We start from the raw sequence: 17,386 nt of genomic DNA on the forward strand, positions 1-17,386 counted from the left end.
AGAGTTAGCTGCATCTAACGGACCTGGGCTGGTGCTGCCCACCGCCACAGTCGGCGCTGACCTGAGTGGCACCCCTCACTCGGGCCGCACCGGCTGTGACACTCGGGCGGTGCTGAGGTGTGGAACTGGGCCCTGTGTCTGCGGGCTCGCTGGTGAGTCTTCGGGAAGCCGCGAGCTCAGAGACCGGGACTCTTTGTGCTGGGTTGAGCAGGGGCCTGCGGCCCACCCGGTGCCTGGGTTGTTGGAGGAGGGCGCCGGGCAGGGGCGGCGGGTTCCCTGAGGCCGTGGGAATGGAGGGTGAAAAACTGAGCGTGTGACTCGATAGGACTTTATTTTCCAGACATTTGTCCGTGACTCATGTGGCCGTGGAGTCGTGTGTGTAGGCGGATTTTGTGGAGGTGTTTTTTCCTTTTCTATTTCCGTATGAATGTGGCTTCGATCTACGAAGCCTGTGTGTGATTTGTGAGACTATTTGTACCAGTGCTTCGTTTCTTTGGTTATGGTATAGTAAATATGTTTTTCTATTAGACCTCAGTAGCCCCAACACGTTGTTTTAGTATTTCAAATTTTATTTTCGTGTATTCACCACATTTTGTGTGCTTAGTAACTTCATGCTCCTTGCCTCCCACTCCCAGCCCCCATTCACAAAATACAGAAAAGCTCCAAGAAAACAAGAATCATTCATACTTCTGCCAGCCACTATCAAAATTTATTTCCCATCTTTTCATTCCCCGTGAATATATTATATATATATGCACAGTAGCTTGAAAGTTGGAATCACACTGTACATACAATTGTGTAGTCTACCTATGGCATTTAACAATGTGCAATTAATATTTTTACATTTAAACAATTACACATCTATCTATGTTATCATTTAACAGGTTTTTAATGGTATATATGTTAATGCATTTACTCTTGTTGGTGGGTAGTTTGGTTCTTTTCAACTTCTTGCCATTGTAAAGAATGTGTTTATTAGCAACTGTTTGGCACATGTTATGATGCACTTTATTAATTTTCGGGGGACAAGGGGCAGGCTCTTAGAAGTGGAACTGATCAGTTGAAGTGTATGTACTTATTTAAGACTACCTGCGTTTGTGCTAAGTTGCTTCAGTCATTTCCTGACTCTGTGCAATCCTTTGGACTGCAGCCGGCCAGGTTCCTCTGTCCATGGATTCTCCAGGCAAGAATACTGAAGTGGGTTACCATGCCCTCCTCCAGCGGGTCTTCCCAACCCAGGGATTGAACCTGTGTCTCTTAGCACTGCCTGCATTGGCTGGTGGATTCTTTATCACTAGCACCACCTGGGAAGTCCAGAGACTCCCTAATTCTATCCAATTATTCTCTGGTAAGGTTCCATCTAATCTACAGTATTATGAGCATAGTGTTAGATTGCCTATATTTGTACACCCTTGATAACAATGGTTATCATTAATATTAGTAATCTTTGTTAACCTCATAGATGTAATAATTCCTTTAATTTGCAGTTATATGATTACTATTGAAGTCAACCATTTTAAAAATAATTTTTTGTGAATTATGTGTTTTTTAAATTATTTTTCTAAAGCAGTTCTATTTTCAAATTTCTTTTCCAGGTTCTTCAGGTATTATGGATTTATTCATTCATCTACTCACCATTTATTGAATGCTGCGTGTGACAGGAGTTAAAAGATGCTTGGGATATAGCATTGAACAAAGTAGACAGACTGCTATCATGGTACTTAAATTGTTGTGGGTCAGATAATAAGTGAGGTAAGTAAGTTTAATATAACATACATTACATAGTGAAAAATTCTAAGAAGTAAAGAAGGAGAATATATAGAATCAGGGATAGGACTTGGAGTTTTAGATGGGATAGCTAGAAATGCATCCTGAAGATGTAATAATAAAGATATGAAGGAAATTAGGAGCTAATTATGCACAGCACATGCATATAATTAAGGGAAGAGGGAACACCAGTTAGAAAAGCCCAGGTGGAAATATGCCTGTTACCAAGAGGCTGCTGCTGTTGCTGCTAAGTCACTTCAGTCATGTCTGACTCTGTGCGACCCCATAGACAGCAGCCCACCAGGCTCTGCCGTCCCTGGGATTCTCCAGGCAAGAACACTGGAGTGGGTTGCCATTTCCTTCTCCAATGCATGAAAGTGAAATCGCTCAGTCGTGTCCGACCCTTCGCGACCCCATGGACTGTAGCCTACCAGGCTCCTCCGTCCATGGGATTTTCCAGGCAAGAGTACTGGAGTGGGTGTCCATTTCCTTCGCCATACCAAGAGGCTAGGGTGGCTGAAATAGAGCAGATAAGAGGGAGAGTAGTGAGAGATAAGAGAAGAAAGTTAATTGGAAGTCTGGAGGCCAGATCAGGTTGGTCCTTGTGGGCCATGTTAATGATCTTGACTTTTACACAGAATGAGGTGGGAAGCTGTGGAAGAGTTTTGAACATGTGTGTGATATTATCTGCTTATGATTTAAGAGGATTGCTCTGGTTGGTCTGATGAGAGGATTAGGGGAAGAGGGCAAGGACAAGGGAAGAAGTGGAGAGACTGATTAGGAAACTATTGCATTAATCTAGGGAAAAGATGTTGGTGACCTGGTCAAGAGTAGTAAACATGGTGAGAAGTAGTCATGTATGGCAGTTTGCTGATAGAACTGATGTGGTGTGTAAGTGTGACAGGATGACACAGTATTTTTTAATCTGAGCAACTTGAAGATTGGAGTTATTACCTGAAAAGGGAAAGAAGGTATGAAAAACCTGGGGGATAGGGAAATAGTGAGATTTCAGTTTGGAATATTATATATGAAGTATGAGGGGCCCATGGGTATTCAGGTGGAAATATTAAGTTGGCAGTGGGATATATAAGTCTACAGTTCTAAAGAAAGGTCTCAGATTGGAGACATACAGTTGGCAGTTATTAGCATGTAGGTGATGCGCACGTGCATACATGTGTGCTCAGTCATCTCCAACTCTTTGTGACCCCGTGGACTATAACCCACCAGACTTCTCTGTCCATGGAATTTTCCAGGCAAGAATACTGGAGTGAGTTGCCATTTCCTACTTCGGGGGATATTCCTGACCCAGGGATCAAACCCACATCTCCTGCTGCTCCTGCATTGGCAGGCAGATTCCCAGGCACTACACCACCTGGGAAGCCCCTTTTAGGTGATATTTACAACCAGACTGGATGAGATCACTTGGTAGGGTAGATGGAAAATGATAGAGGTAAAGGACTAATCTTTGGGTCACTTCAACATGACAAAGTCTGGGAAATGAGGAGGAATCAGCAAAAGAGACTGAAAGGGACCAGCTAGAATGATTGAGAGAGAACTTGGTTATATCCTGGAAACCGAGGGAAGAATGTGTTTTAATGAAAATTGTGTCAGATGCTGCTGATAGCCCAAGCAAAAGAGGACTGAGAAAGTAACGTTGAATTCAGCAACATGAAAATTGTTGGTCACCCTGCAAAGCAGTTTCAGTGGAGTAAGGAGCTATAGAGAAAGCTGGACAAGAAAAATTGGTGATAACAAGTATAAACAATACTTGAAGTTTTTTCCCTTAATGGAAGGAGTGAAATGGAGTGGTAGGTGGAGTTAAGAGGTAAATAATAACCCTGTTTATATACTGAGTGAAATGATTCAACAGAGAGAGGAACTTGATAAAGGAGGAAAGGGGAGAAATGCTACAGACATGTCCTTAAATGGAAGAACAAATGTTAGGGTTTGAGGATAAAGAAAAAGAATAAAATAATCACTTATGAGAGTGGGACAGAAAATAGAGTAGAGAAATATGATTTCCAGACAGCATTGAAGACCCACTTGCTGTTAGTTTTCATGAATTTAAATTGAGCCTATTCCATGTGGTTGTTTGATTTTTTCCTCCTGCACTGTTCATATGCATGGTTGTCGCCACAGATAAGGGAAGGGAGAGTAAAATTTAACCAGAGTTGTTGGTTTCATGAAGTAAGAAGGAATGATGTGAGAGAAAGGGGCAAGAATCTTGGGAGTCTTAAGGGAGTCTTAAGTTAGCAAGAATTAATTATACTAATTGACTGTGGCTTCAAGGCCAGGTAACTAGAAAAGTTTCCACTGTTTCCCCATCTACTTCCCATGAAGTGATGGGACCAGATGCCATGATCTTAGTTTTCTGAACGTTGAGTTTTAAGCCAACTTTTTCACTCTCCTCTTTAAATTTCATCAAGAGGCTCTTTAATTCTTCTTCACTTTCTGCCATAAGGGTGGTGTCATCTGCATATCTGAGGTTATTGATATTTCTCCCAGCAATCGTAATTCCAGCTTGTGTTTCTTCCAGCCCAGCGTTTCTCATGATGTACTCTGCATATAAGTTAAATCAGCAGGGTGACAATATACAGCCTTGATGGACTCCTTTTCCTATTTGGAACCAGTCTGTTCTTCCATGTCCAGTTCTAACTGTTGCTTCCTGACCTGCATACAGGTTTCTCAAGAGACAGGTCAGATGGTCTGGTATTCCCATCTCTTTCAGAATTTCCCACAGTTTATTGTGATCCACACAGTCAAAAGTTTTGGCATAGTCAATAAAGCAGAAGTAGATGTTTTTCTGGAACTCTCTTGCTTTTTTGATGATCCAGTGGAATAGTGTCAGACTTAATTTTTTTTGGCTCCAAAATCACTGCAGATGGTGATTGCAGCCATGAAATTAAAAGACGCCTACTCTTTGGAAGGAAGGTTATGACCAACCTAGATAGCATATTTAAAAGCAGAGACATTACTTTGCCAACAAAAGTCTGTCTAGTCAAGGCTGTGGTTTTTCCAGTGGTCATGTATGGATGTGAGAGTTGGACGGTGAAGAAAGCTGAGCGCCGAAGAATTGATGCTTTTGAACTGTGGTGTTGGAGAAGACTCTTGAGAGTCCCTTAGACTGCAAGAAGATCCAACCAGTCCATCCTAAAGGAGATCAGTCCTGGACGTTCATTGGAAGGACTGGTGTTGAAGCTGAAACCCCAATACTTTGGCCACCTCATGTGAAGAGTTGACTCATTGGAAAAGACCCTAATGCTGGGTAGGATTGGGGGCAGGAGGAGAAGGGGATGACAGAGGATGAGATGGTTGGATGGCATCACCGACTCGATGGACATGGGTTTGGGTAAACTCTGGGAGTTGGTGATGGACAGGGAGGCCTGGTGTGCTGCGATTCATGGAGTCACAAAGAGTCGGACACGACTGAGCGACTGAACTGAACTGAACTGAAGTAGAAAAGTGGTGGGAAGGAAGGGGGTGAGGGAAAATGGAAAATTGTAGAATGAAGGAATGGAAGTTCCTGATGGTGGTGAAAAGTGGTTGAGTTGAAATGCTAGAGGAAGTAAGGTGGAAAGACAAGGATATTTTTCCCTTTAGTTGCCAAATGTTCAAAATAGGACAATCCCTCTTTTTATCACCATACTTATTTTAGAAAATATGGAATATTGTTAGCTATATTTCAGTAGGGATTACAAAATGGTGATATTCAAATCCTATCATTCTTTCTTCATTTATTAGCTGGAATATATTCCTAAGGAAAAAATTTCTGTCATCAATTCTGATTACTTTAAGATCCAGGTTGCATTTATAAGAATTTGTTGTTTTCTGTGTAAATATTTAAGTCAATAATTGTAGTAGCTGATGTAAAGTATGCTTGTGTATCCATGCATGCCTGCTAAGTTGCTTCAGCCATGTCCACCTATTTGCGACCCTATGGACCATCGGCTGCCAGCCACCTCTGTCCATGAGATTCTTCAGGCAAGAACACTGGAGTACGTTGCCATGCCCTATTCCAGGGGACTATCCTGATCCAGGGATAGAACCTGAGTCTCTTACATCTCTTTGATTGGCAGGCAGGTTCTTTACCACTAGTGCCGCCTGGGAAGCCCCTTCTCTGATACAGAGCTATTGATAAGTTCATGGGGCATCTCCTACGTATGCACTCCTATTCTTGTTCACCGAATGTGCTTAAGCTCTCCATGATGTAGTAGTCATCTTTATACCTATCAGCATCTTTGGGGAATGTATACTCTTGGCCTTCCTGATGGCTCCAAGTATCATTTTGCTATAGAGTGACCTTTAATCTACCTTGTGAGTACAGGTTTCTCAAACCACAAAGCAAAGCTTGTCTAATGGCTTTTATTCTCTTTTTCAGCTCTGCCTTCTCAGGCACAGTCCATTCCCAGAAAGAAGAGGAAATGAATGAATTCCAGGTAAATTTTAAATAGCATATTTGTTCCCTGCCTTATTTTACAGAGCAGTTTAAGGGAACTGTAGTAATCCATACACTAAACTGGAAAATCCTATAGAGATAAAATGTATTTTCAGAGGAAACAGAGTTGGAAGATTAAGACCAGGAAAGTTAAAATATGATTATGCAGAAATGTATTCATTTAGAGAGATTAAAGTTGGGCTTCAGTTTTGAATTTCATTACTATAGGTAAATAAGAACAGAAATTCATTATATATTTAAGGAAGTTTTTCATTGGCACCTAAGTCAATGAATATATTATAATATATATATGGAGACTTTCTGTAGTTGGTAAAACAGCTTTTCTGATAGTCTGGGTTTTTTTTTTAATAATTAAAAAAAAATCCTGGCTGTGCTCCATGGCTTGCAGAATCTCAGTTCCCTGACCAGGGATTGAACCCAGGCCACAGCAGTGAGAGTGCTGAATCCTAACCACTAGACCACCAGGGAGGTGGTCTGTTTTGATCAAGGATAAAGCAAAGAATATATGTTAAAATATATCCCAGCATTGGAAATAACGCAAATCAACATCAACAGAAAAAGAGATAGTATTTCATGCAGTGGGATAGTACACACACACACACACACACATTCTCTCTCTCTCTTCACGAAGTGGGATAGTGTACACACACACACCAAAACAGATTACTGCAATTTACAACAATATGGATAATCTCACAAATGTGTGATGTGAGAGAAGCCAGATAAGAGTACATTCTGTGTGGTACCATTTATATGAAGTTTGAAAACTGAGAAAACTAGTCTCAGTGTTAGAGAATAGTGGTTACTGAGCAGGTATTTACTGGGACGGATATGAGGGAATCTTCTAGTATGCTGAAAATGTTCTATATTTTGACCTGAGTGATGGGTACACAAATATGTAAATGTATAAAAATGTCTCAGTGTGTACATTTAAGATTAGTGCATTTTACCACATTATTCTATGTATGTCATACCTCATTTAAAAATAAAAAACAGACTATCTGAAGAAATAGATGGGATGTGCCTTTCAAATGACCCTATATTTCCATGTATGTTTGCTGCGATTTGGCCACAATCTAAAGTAATCATTTATGGTAAATTCTTATACTTTCAATCCACTAGAATGTGAACAGAATATAAGTTTTATTTGGTTTACTGCTGTATCTACAGACCCTAGAACAATGCCTGGTATACCTGGTTTTTGTGAATGTGGCTGTAATGAATCCATAGTTCCTTATTTCTTCATTTTACTCTTAGAGTAAGTAATGTCTGTTTCCTCTTCAAGGACATTTCCTCAGAACGTCATCATTTTTCTTCAAACTTGCTTTGGAATCTTTCTCTTTCAGATTTTACCCTATACTCTTAGCTACTGAACATATTTCAATTTACTGCCTTTTCACTCTCAGCTCAAAGCTTTGCTTTACTGAAACATATCTTTCTTTGACCAGGTGCCCCTATCTCACAGCTTCTCTGTATGTCTAGTTTTTCCCTCAGTTAATTTTCAAAGTGAGCACACATGTGTAGCCAGCATAAGCACTGGATCAAGAAATAGAATATTACCCTAACACCCATTGGACTTCTGCACGTTTCCAAGTTATTACCCCTACTCCAGGGGTAACCACTGTTTAGCTTATATCACTATAGATTATTTCTGCATATTTTTAAACTTTTATGTAACCTATGTACTTGGTGTCTGACTTCTTTTGTTTAATATTTTGTCAGATTTATGTTGAATTGCTGGATGTAAGCTGTAGTTCACTCAACTTTATTACTATATATTATTCAATTATATGAATAAACCATAATTTTATATATCCTTTCTATTATTGATTGGCATTTTGGTAATTTTTATTTGGGAACAATTAAAATATTGTTCCTGTGAACTTTCTATTACATTTTTGTTGCTGCTGCTGCTGCTAAGTCACTTCAGTCATGTCCGACTCTGTGTGACCCCATAGATGGCAGCTCACCAGGCTCCGCCGTCCCTAGGATTCTCCAGGCAAGAATACTGGAGTGGGTTGCCATTTCCTTCTCCAGTGCATGAAAGGGAAAAGGGAAAGTGAAGTCGCTCAGTCGTGTCCGACTCTTAGCGACCCCATGGACTGTAGCCTACCAGGCTCGTCCGTCCAGGCAAGAGTACTGGAGTGGGGTGCCATTGCCTTCTCCGACATTTTTGTTGCACATATGTGCATATCTCCTTCTACCAAAGTAGAATTGCTGAGTCATAAATTATGTGTAAGATTACCTTTTATTGATACTGCCAAAGAGTTTTCCAAAGTCGTTGTCCAAAATTATACTCTTAATTGTGTATGAGAGTTCTCACTTACTCCAAGACAACAGCATCTTGAGTGTATTTTCTATGGTCACTAGCTTGTTTTTTGGTATAATATCAAACTCAAAGGTAATAAAACAGACGCTCAACTAAATTTGAGTACATAAAAATTACATTCTCCTGTTGATACAATCACCATAAATAAAGTAAATTTGCAAAACCTAACAACAATTTTAGTAATATATATGGCAGACCAAACCTGGTATTTAAATATTTACAAACTAAATTAAAATCCAATAGAAAACTGCATATAAGACATGAAAAAAAATCCACAATTGAAAAAATAAAAAAGAACAAATGCCCAATAAAAACTATAAATAATAATATCTATTGTTAATCAAAGTTTTACATGGATTACCTTATATAGTCTTCATAAAGAGTCTGTCTTTCTTATTTGTTTATGTTTTCATTTATTTCCCTCAACTAGTGTGTAAGTTCCAGGAGGACAAGAACTTATGTCTATCTTCCAGCTATATCCTTGGGCTCTAAACCAGTGCTGGGCATATCTAGTAACTCAGTAACTTACTGAATAAAAAACTATAACTCTAGGGCTCAAATATGAGTTATTTTGCATTCTCTTTAGTGGCAATTAATATTCATAATGAAAACCTCAACTACTATGAGACCTCAAATAGTCTCTGAGCTATCAAAAAACAAAAAAAAAAGTTTCAATTGTTTAATTCTCTGGTTCTACTACATTAACATATAGAAGAAATAGAAGAGCTTAGATTTCGGTGGTATTGCAGAGACTGAATCAAATGAACTTGTTGATACATTGTACCTAGGTGTTGTAGAAGAGTTATGAATCAAAACATACGCTACAGTTCCATTTTTGGAAAAAAAGGGTTAGTGTTGTTATGAAGAAAGGTAAGAAAGTTAATGGCAAAAACTGCTGAATATTATATTACTTCTCACAAACCTAATATGGAATAGGTATATGTTACCTGAAATAGTGAACTATTAATGGCAAACTACTAACTGGATTCTAAGTAGTAAATAAACCTGATAATGAGAAAAGCAGAATTTTCTGTTAAAAAAGGCTATTTTTATAGTCTGTCATAAAATCCAGGATTCATGACAGAATCTCGTCATTTTCCTAACTGTTCCTTTTTCTATTGAGAATGATTAACTCTTAAAAGAGAAAAAGACAGTATCTATTCCAACATTTTCATTTATAGATAGGAGGCTTTTGACCCAGAGAAATTTTAAATATTGTTTGAGGAAAGCCATATCATCCAGTTGTTTTTTTTTTTTTTTTAAGATAAAGGCTATTTGTTAATGTAAGGTAATACAACATTCAAAATATAAGCTTTATTTTTTTAATTGAAATATAGTTGATTTAGTGTTGTGCTTATTTCTGCTTTAGACTCAGTTATACACATATATACATTCTTTTTTTAAATGTTTTTGTTTTCTTAATGAGTTTTTGGAACTCCAAGTCCTAGGTTCTCTTTGGATGAAAACTCCATACATGAGACACTGTGTGTGCATGCTCAGAAATGTCTGACTCTGCGACCCTATGGACACTATAGCCCTCTGGGCTCCTCTGTCCACGAAATTTTCCAGGCAAGAATACTGGATTGGGTTGCCATTTCCTTCTTCATATAGAATATTTTTTAAATATTCTTTTCCATTATAGTTTATCCTAGGAGATTAGATAAAGTTTCCTGTGCTGTATATAGTAGGACCTTGTTTATCCATTCTAAGTGTAATAGTTTGCATCTGCTATCCCCAAACTCTTTGTCCATCCCTCTTCCTCCCCTGCTACCCCTTGACAACCACAGGTCTGTTCTCTATCTGTGAGTCTGTTTCTGTTTTGTAGATAAGTTCATTTGTGCCATATTTTAGATTCCGTGTATAAGTGACATCATACGGTATTTGTCTTTCTTTTTCTGACTTAGTATGATAATCTCTAGTTGCATCCATGGTGGTACAAGTGGCATTATTTTGTTCTTTTTTATGGATGAGTAGTATTCCATTGACTGTGTACCATATGTTCTATCCATTTATCTAAGACAGTAAGCTTTAAACAAACAAAAAGAACATTTCTTTAAAATGCCAATTAGTGCATTAGATAATAAAGATAAATGGTTAAGACTACTTCTGCATCAAACTGCAGAAAATTTATTGTAAGGAATACTGTGAAAAGTAAGAAACATATCAGTAGGAAACTTTTATTGATCTGTCTTAGCTCATGATAGACACATAGACAACAAAATGAACATAACTACCAATAATAATTTGATAGAGCTAATTGACTGTCATAGCTTATAGCCTGGAAACAATTAATATCCCCTTTTTAGATATGGAAAAGCTAAGACTGACCATATGTTAGGCCCAAATAAAATCCAATAAATTTCGAAGTACAAACTGGATATATTCCACAATGCAATTACATAGGAAGTTAATAATAAAACTTCAGAAAGAAAACATTTCCACATGGAAATTTTAAAACTAGCATAAGGAACTTAGATCAGGAAAGACAGAATTTAAGATCATGGTTCAGGGCCTAATACCCTAACCATACTTAATCTTAAGCTGGAAAAATAGCCAGTAGTGGCTTGAGAATAGGATGGTCTCAGCATGAATGCAGTAGTAGAACTAAAGATAGAGCAGCTGAAGATTGTTCATCGATGACGCGTCCCATAGCTGGTTCTCCTGAAGGGGATCTAGGAGCATATTTCCTTGGCTGCCACAAAAATAGCACCTTGAAAAGTTCTCTTTCTGGCATGAGCATTTATCTGTCTTAATAGATTTACCTAGTATTATTGATTGTCTCCAACAGAAATCATACATATCAGTTGCTTAAACAGGACAGAATTTTGTCTTTGTAGGAATTAGGTACCTTAAACAAAACAAAACAAAATGAAAACACTTGTCCTGTATCTCTAAGGGATAAGGAACCAGGATTCTTCTATTTCATTCTTCTACATGTTGACCAGCATCTTCCCATTACCCCCACCTCCCAGCCCCTGGCAACCACCATTCCATTCTCTATTTCTATAATTTTGACTTTTCAAGATTCTACATATAAGGGATATCATAGTGTTTTCTTTCTTCACCTGACTTATTTTGCTAAGCATAATGCCCTGATATGTCTATCCATGGGGTTGCCAATTGCAGGATCCCATCTTTCTCATGGCAGAGTAATATTCCGTTGTATATGTATGTATTACCTCTCCTGTATGCATTCATCTACTTTTTGGTCTCTGCTTTTTAATACCCTGTCTCTGCTTTTTAATACACTCTCTAGGTTGGTCAGTAGCTTTTCTTCCAAGTAGCAAGCGTCTTTTAATTTCATGGCTGCAGTCACTGTCTGCAGTGATTTTGGAGCCCAAGAAAATAAAGTCTGTCACTGTTCCACTATTTTCTCATCTATTTGGCATGTAGTGATGGGATCAGATGCCATGAGCTTTGTTTTTTGAATGTTGAGTTTTAAGCCATCTTTTTCACTCTCCTCTTTCATTTTCATCAAGGGGCTCTTTAGTGCCTCTTCACTTTCTACCATAAAGGTGGTGTCATTTGCATATCTGAGGTTGTTTATATTTTTCCCAGCAATCTTGATTCCAGCTTGAGCTTCATCCAGCCCAGCATTTCACATGATGTACTCTTCATATAAGTTAAATAAGCAGGGTGACAATATACAGCCTTGATGTACTCCTTCCCCAATTTTGAACCAGTTCATTGTTCCATGTCTGATTCTAACTGTTGCTTTTTGACCTGCATACAGGTTTCTCAGGAGGCAGGTAAGGTGGTCAGTATTCGTTCTTTTATTCTTTTTTTAATAATTTCTGAAATTAATTTTTGGCTGTGCCAGGTCTTTGTTGCTGTGTCGGCTTTTCTCTAGTTATGGCAAGTGGGGGCTTCTCTCTAGTTGCAGTGTGTGAGCTTCTCATTGCAGTGGTTTCTCTTGTTGCAAAGCACAGGCTCTAGAGTATGCAGGCTTCATTAGTTGTGGCACATGGGCTCAACAGTTGCAACTCCTGGGCTCTAGAGCACAGGCTTAATAGTTGTGGAACATGGGTTTAGTTACTGTGAGGCACGGCATGTGGGGTCTTCCTGGATCAGGGACAGAACCCATGTCTCCTGTATTGGCAGGTGGATTCTTTATGATGGAGCCACCAGGGGAGCCCCAACAATATTAATTCTTTTGATCCATGACCATGGAATATCTTTACACTTATTTGTATTCTCTTCAGTTTCTTTCGCCTCCTTGGTTAAATTTATTGCTAAGTATTTTTGTTGTTTCTGATACTTTTGTGAATGCATGCATGTGTGCGTGTCAAGTCATGTTTGACTCTTTCTGACCCCATGGACTGTAGCCTATCAGGCTCCTCTGTCCATGGGATTTTCTAGGCAAGAATACTGGAGTGGGTGGCATTTCCTCCTCCAGGGGATCTTCCTGACCCAGGGATCGAACTTGCATCTCTTATGTCTCTCCTGTTCACTAGTGTGAATGGGATTGTTTTATTTCTTATTCAGATATTTTGTGTTAGTGTATACAAACAGAGCTGATTTCTGTCTATTGATTTTGTATCCTGCAACTTTACTGAATTTGTTGATTTGTTCTAACAGTTTTTTGGTGGTGATTTTAGGATTTTCTGCATATAAGATCACATCATTTTAAAAAGATTTTCTTCTTTCTTTCCTATTTGGATGTATTTTTTTTTCCTTTCCTGACTTCTCTGGTTAGGATTACTCATACTATATTGAATAGGATTGATGAGAGTACTTTGCCCTTGTTCTGGTCTTAAAGGAAAAGTTTTCAACCTTTTACCATTGGGTATGATGTTAGTTGTTGGCTTATCATATATTGCCTGATTTATGTTGAGCTACATTCCTTCTATACTCAATTTGTTGAGAGTTTTTATCACAAAAGGATATTGTATTTTGTCAAATGCTTTTTCTGCCTCTGTTGAAATGATCACATAATTTCTGTCTTTCTATTAATATATCACATGTATAGATTTGCATATGTTGAGCTATCCTTGCATCCCAGGATTAAATCCTTCTTGATCATGGTGTTTTAACATGCTGTTGAATTTACTTTGCCTATATTTTGTTGAAAATTTCCGCATCTACATTCATTAGGGACACTGGCCTATAGTTTTCTTTTCTTTGCAGTGTCCTATCTCCCTTTGGTATCAGGGTAATGTTGGTCTTGTAAAATGAGCTTGAGAGTGTTCCTTTCAGTTAAACTTATTTTTTTGTGTGAAAGTTTGAGAAAGATTGGCATCTATTTATCTATAAATGATTGGTAAAACTCATCAGGGAAGCCATCTAGTTTTTGGCTTTTCTTTTTTGGAGGGAGAGGAGGATTTTCTTTATTGGAAGATTTTAATTACTGATTCAGCTCCTTACTCATTATATCCGTTCTGATCTATTTCATGGTTCAATCTTGGTAGGTTGTATGTTTCTAGGAATTTATCCATTTGTTCTAGGTTATCCACTTTGTTACCATGTAACTGTTCATAATAGTCTCTCATGGTCATTGTATCTGTGGTATCTTTCAGATATCACATGCCCCTTCTTTCATTTTATTTATTAGACTCCTCTTTTTCTTCTTGATGGTGTCCTTAGCACAGTTAGTACGATCTGCTTCTCTGTAATGTCCTCTGAGAATGTTATCCACTCTCTCTCAGACTTTTCAGTCATGTAGCTCAAAATTCAGTATGCTGGATATGATGAGAGAAAAATGAGCCTCTTTGGCACCATACCATATGGCTGAGAAAGCAGGGTACTCACACATTCTTACTTTCCTAAGTGAATGAAATCATGGGCCAGGATTTCTCTTGGCCCTAAGCTATGTTACCTTGATGGAGGAATGATGTAAGTAAAAGTCAAACTGTTCCTCTTACCCTTTCGTATTTTTTGCTCCATTGGTGCACTGGAAATTCTTTGGTGGAGACTTGAACTTTCACAAAATCTGTCTTTTATTGGGTGCTTGTCTCAGACAGTCATTTTCTGGGGGCTCCTGAACAGTGGCCAAGAGAGGCTAGAGTCATTTCACATGCCTCTCAGGGATCTACAGCAAGAACTGGGGTCTTTATGCTTATTTTTCAACATTTGGGTAGGCAAGACTCCTTCTGAGTCCCTTGCATATGGTACTGGATCCCACAGTTCCCACAAGGGCACTTTTATCCATGGATGGATGCCAAATCATTGTTTTTGCAGTGGGGACTGAATGAGAGATGTCTTATTTAGCCATGATTGCCTTTGGTTTCTTAAGCCTGATTATTTACAAGTCCTTGCTCTTCAGTAGGAAGGGTTCCAAAAGAGGAATTTCCATTATTCTCACAGCATACTCTGAACCTTAGTGAATGTTCATGTTCATAGGGTCCTTTTAGGACCTAGAAATTAATAATCAGAAACATTTTTTGTGAGTTTGTTCCTGGTGATTTCCTTTTATCTTACCCCATCTGTCACAGAAATTCCTGAAAGTGTAGGAAATATGGACAGCTCCCTTTGTTCCAGTGCTGTTTTCCTATGTTTATATTTCTCGGGTATTTTGGTTTTTAACTAGGAAAAGTGCATTTAATTTCTATGTCCAAATCACACTGCTTTGAAGAAATTTGTCACCATACCTCATTTCTGACACTTTAATCTTTCTTGGTACTATTTTCTCATAGTTCTGGTTGTAATTCAGATTTAGAATTTTTAAATTCTAAAATTTAAATCCATTTTTAAAAACTTCATTAACATCTTTTTTCTATATCTTTTGGTATTTGTAGGATTCTGTTTGTAGCACTCTTTTTTCAGTATATGTGAACTCTGCAATTTTTATGGCTGCAGACACCTATTATAGGCTTATGAACAATAAATATATCTTCATTTTCAATTTAGATTTCTTCTGACCTAATGAACAATATGTACAACTGCTAAATCAGTGAATATCTCCAGTTGCATGCCCTACTATGCTTCAAAGTTTGTATACCATTCTCTCCCCTTTTCTGCTTCTATCCAAATCCTATTTTCATGTGTTAGTGAATCACAGGGTTCTAGTGAGTTCCCAAACCAGTTAACTTTGAGTGAATTTTTATATTCTCCCAGTTTTTACAGTCAGTATAAATCAGTACCCAAGATCTCTTTAACCCACAGTAGTTATTAAAGATATGTGCTTGCTAAATCAATGAATGAACATTGATATTGCTAAAATGAACAGGATATTGCTAAAATTATTTTTTCTTTCAGACAGTAACAAAAACAGATAAAATTTATTTTATAATCTCTTACCTTTGTGTATTACCTGAACAAGTTTCAGTATATTTTGTCCACAACATATAAGGTGGATGATTTCAGATTGAGTGGGAGTATGTTGTTACAGGACACGGTGACATTCAAAGATGTGGCCATTGACTTCACTCAGGAAGAGTGGCAGCAATTGGATCCAGCTCAAAGGAACCTGTACCGGAATGTGATGTTAGAAAACTATAACAATTTAATCACAGTGGGTAAGGGTAGTTTCCTATATAACTCAAATCCTGGGAGTAAAGTTCCCCTTTTCCCCCCAGTGTTTCTGAAATGTGTGGAACCTTCAAATGTTAGACTGAGCTTGGTCTTTAGATACCTTTGCGCACATGCATGCTGCAGCTTTCAAAGCAAAATGTCATCTATGGTTATGTCTCAGGGGGCAGCATCCCTAGAAACAATGCTTTTCTTAGCCTTCAGAAGGCCTTGGGCTAGCCTCAATTCTTGAATGAATCTTTTTTCCTACTATTTATGCCCAAATCTTACATCCCTTCCCTTTGACAGGATGTCCATTCACCAAACCTGATGTGATTTTCAAGTTGGAGCAAGAAGAAGAACCATGGGTCATGGAGGAAGAAGTGTTAAAGAAACATTGTCCAGGTTAGTGGGAGGGAACCATACAAGTGAGGAATGGCCAAGGCCCTTTAATAGCTAATATGTAAATTCTTGATCCCTCTGAAATACTCCACAAAGGTATTTTTTTTTAAGGCCATAGAATTCCGTACTGACAATTGGTATGAATTTTTTATATAAGTAAGATGTCATTTTTGAACCTTTTTGTTTTGAAAATTCACATTTTTGCTGTGAATATCCTAACTCTGTCAAGCTTTGAAGTCAATGGAACACTGGTTTCATAAGATTTAGAAGCTTTCCTTCACATTCTTCACAATCTGTATAAAATTACTCATTGTGTTATCTTATTTATGTCTTCCATTAATTCTGCAGCATTCTTAGCATCATCAAATATTGGCTCTCATTCATTGTCTTAACACTCTACTACTGAAACTCATATTAGATAGATCCTAGACCTTTTTATTTTTTTCCTCCATATTTTTAAATCTGTTTTCTTCCTTTGTAGCTCTCTGTTGCCTTCTCAGTAATTACTTTAAATATATCTTCCAGTTTATTAACTCTCTCTTCAATTGTGTTTATTTTATTTTTAACTCATCCACCTTTTAAAAAAATTATTTATTTTTGGCTTTGCTGGTTCTTTGTTGCTATGCATGGGCTTTCTCTATTTGCAGTGAGGAGGGGCTCCTCTCTAGTTGGGGTGCACAAATTTCTTATTGCAGTGGCTTCTCTTGTTGCAGAGAACAGGCTGTAAGTGCACAGGCTTAAGTAGTTGAGGCATGTGGGCTCAGCAGTTGTGGCTCTGGGGCTCTAGAGCTTGGGCTTATTAGTATTGTGCCACACAGCTTTATTTGCTCTGCAGCATGTGGGATCTTCCTGGACCAGGGATTGAATCCACGTCTCCTGCACTGGCAGGTGGATTCTTTACCACTGAGCCACCAGAGAAGCTTAGTTCATCCACCTTTGTAAAAACCTTTTAGTATAAGTATTTTGTAGTTTTAGAAATTCTTTTT

The 17,386-nt window shown here is 38.2% G+C and overlaps 2 protein-coding genes and 1 non-coding gene across 31 annotated transcripts in view; 1 reads left to right on the plus strand and 2 right to left on the minus strand.

The window, feature by feature from the left end:
- Positions 1-17,386, plus strand: part of ZNF569 (zinc finger protein 569) — a 25,860-nt gene continuing 8,474 nt past the window's right edge. Inside the window, exons 1-5 of one of the 2 annotated variants that reach the window (XM_081516754.1) lie at positions 1-152; positions 1,596-1,752; positions 6,146-6,203; positions 15,880-16,015; positions 16,308-16,403. In XM_081516754.1, the coding sequence (XP_081372880.1) occupies positions 6,189-6,203; positions 15,880-16,015; positions 16,308-16,403 (247 nt within the window). In that variant the 5' untranslated portion in view covers positions 1-152; positions 1,596-1,752; positions 6,146-6,188. The remainder of the gene's footprint in view (positions 153-1,595; positions 1,753-6,145; positions 6,204-15,879; positions 16,016-16,307; positions 16,404-17,386) is intronic. The other variant, XM_081516753.1, reaches the window with a different exon arrangement.
- ZNF527 (zinc finger protein 527) overlaps positions 691-17,386 on the minus strand; it is a 56,111-nt gene continuing 39,415 nt past the window's right edge. For 6 of the 28 annotated variants that reach the window (XM_081516914.1, XM_081516899.1, XM_081516906.1 and 3 more), the window contains 2 exons: positions 15,789-15,957; positions 10,714-11,400 (listed from right to left, as the gene is read on the minus strand). In XM_081516914.1, the coding sequence (XP_081373040.1) occupies positions 15,914-15,957 (44 nt within the window). In that variant the 3' untranslated portion in view covers positions 10,714-11,400; positions 15,789-15,913. Of the gene's footprint in view, positions 2,284-10,713; positions 14,906-15,729; positions 15,958-17,386 lie in introns of those variants that run through there. The other 22 variants (XM_081516920.1, XM_081516909.1, XM_081516894.1 and 19 more) reach the window with 9 other exon arrangements.
- Positions 6,620-6,691, minus strand: TRNAE-CUC (transfer RNA glutamic acid (anticodon CUC)). The gene has a single exon. It is a non-coding gene; the product is annotated as a tRNA-Glu (tRNA).

Source organism: Giraffa tippelskirchi, chromosome 7 (genome assembly GCF_054371585.1).
Source record: "Giraffa tippelskirchi isolate mGirTip1 chromosome 7, T2T-mGirTip1v1.2.pri, whole genome shotgun sequence".
Taxonomy (NCBI): domain Eukaryota; kingdom Metazoa; phylum Chordata; class Mammalia; order Artiodactyla; family Giraffidae; genus Giraffa; species Giraffa tippelskirchi.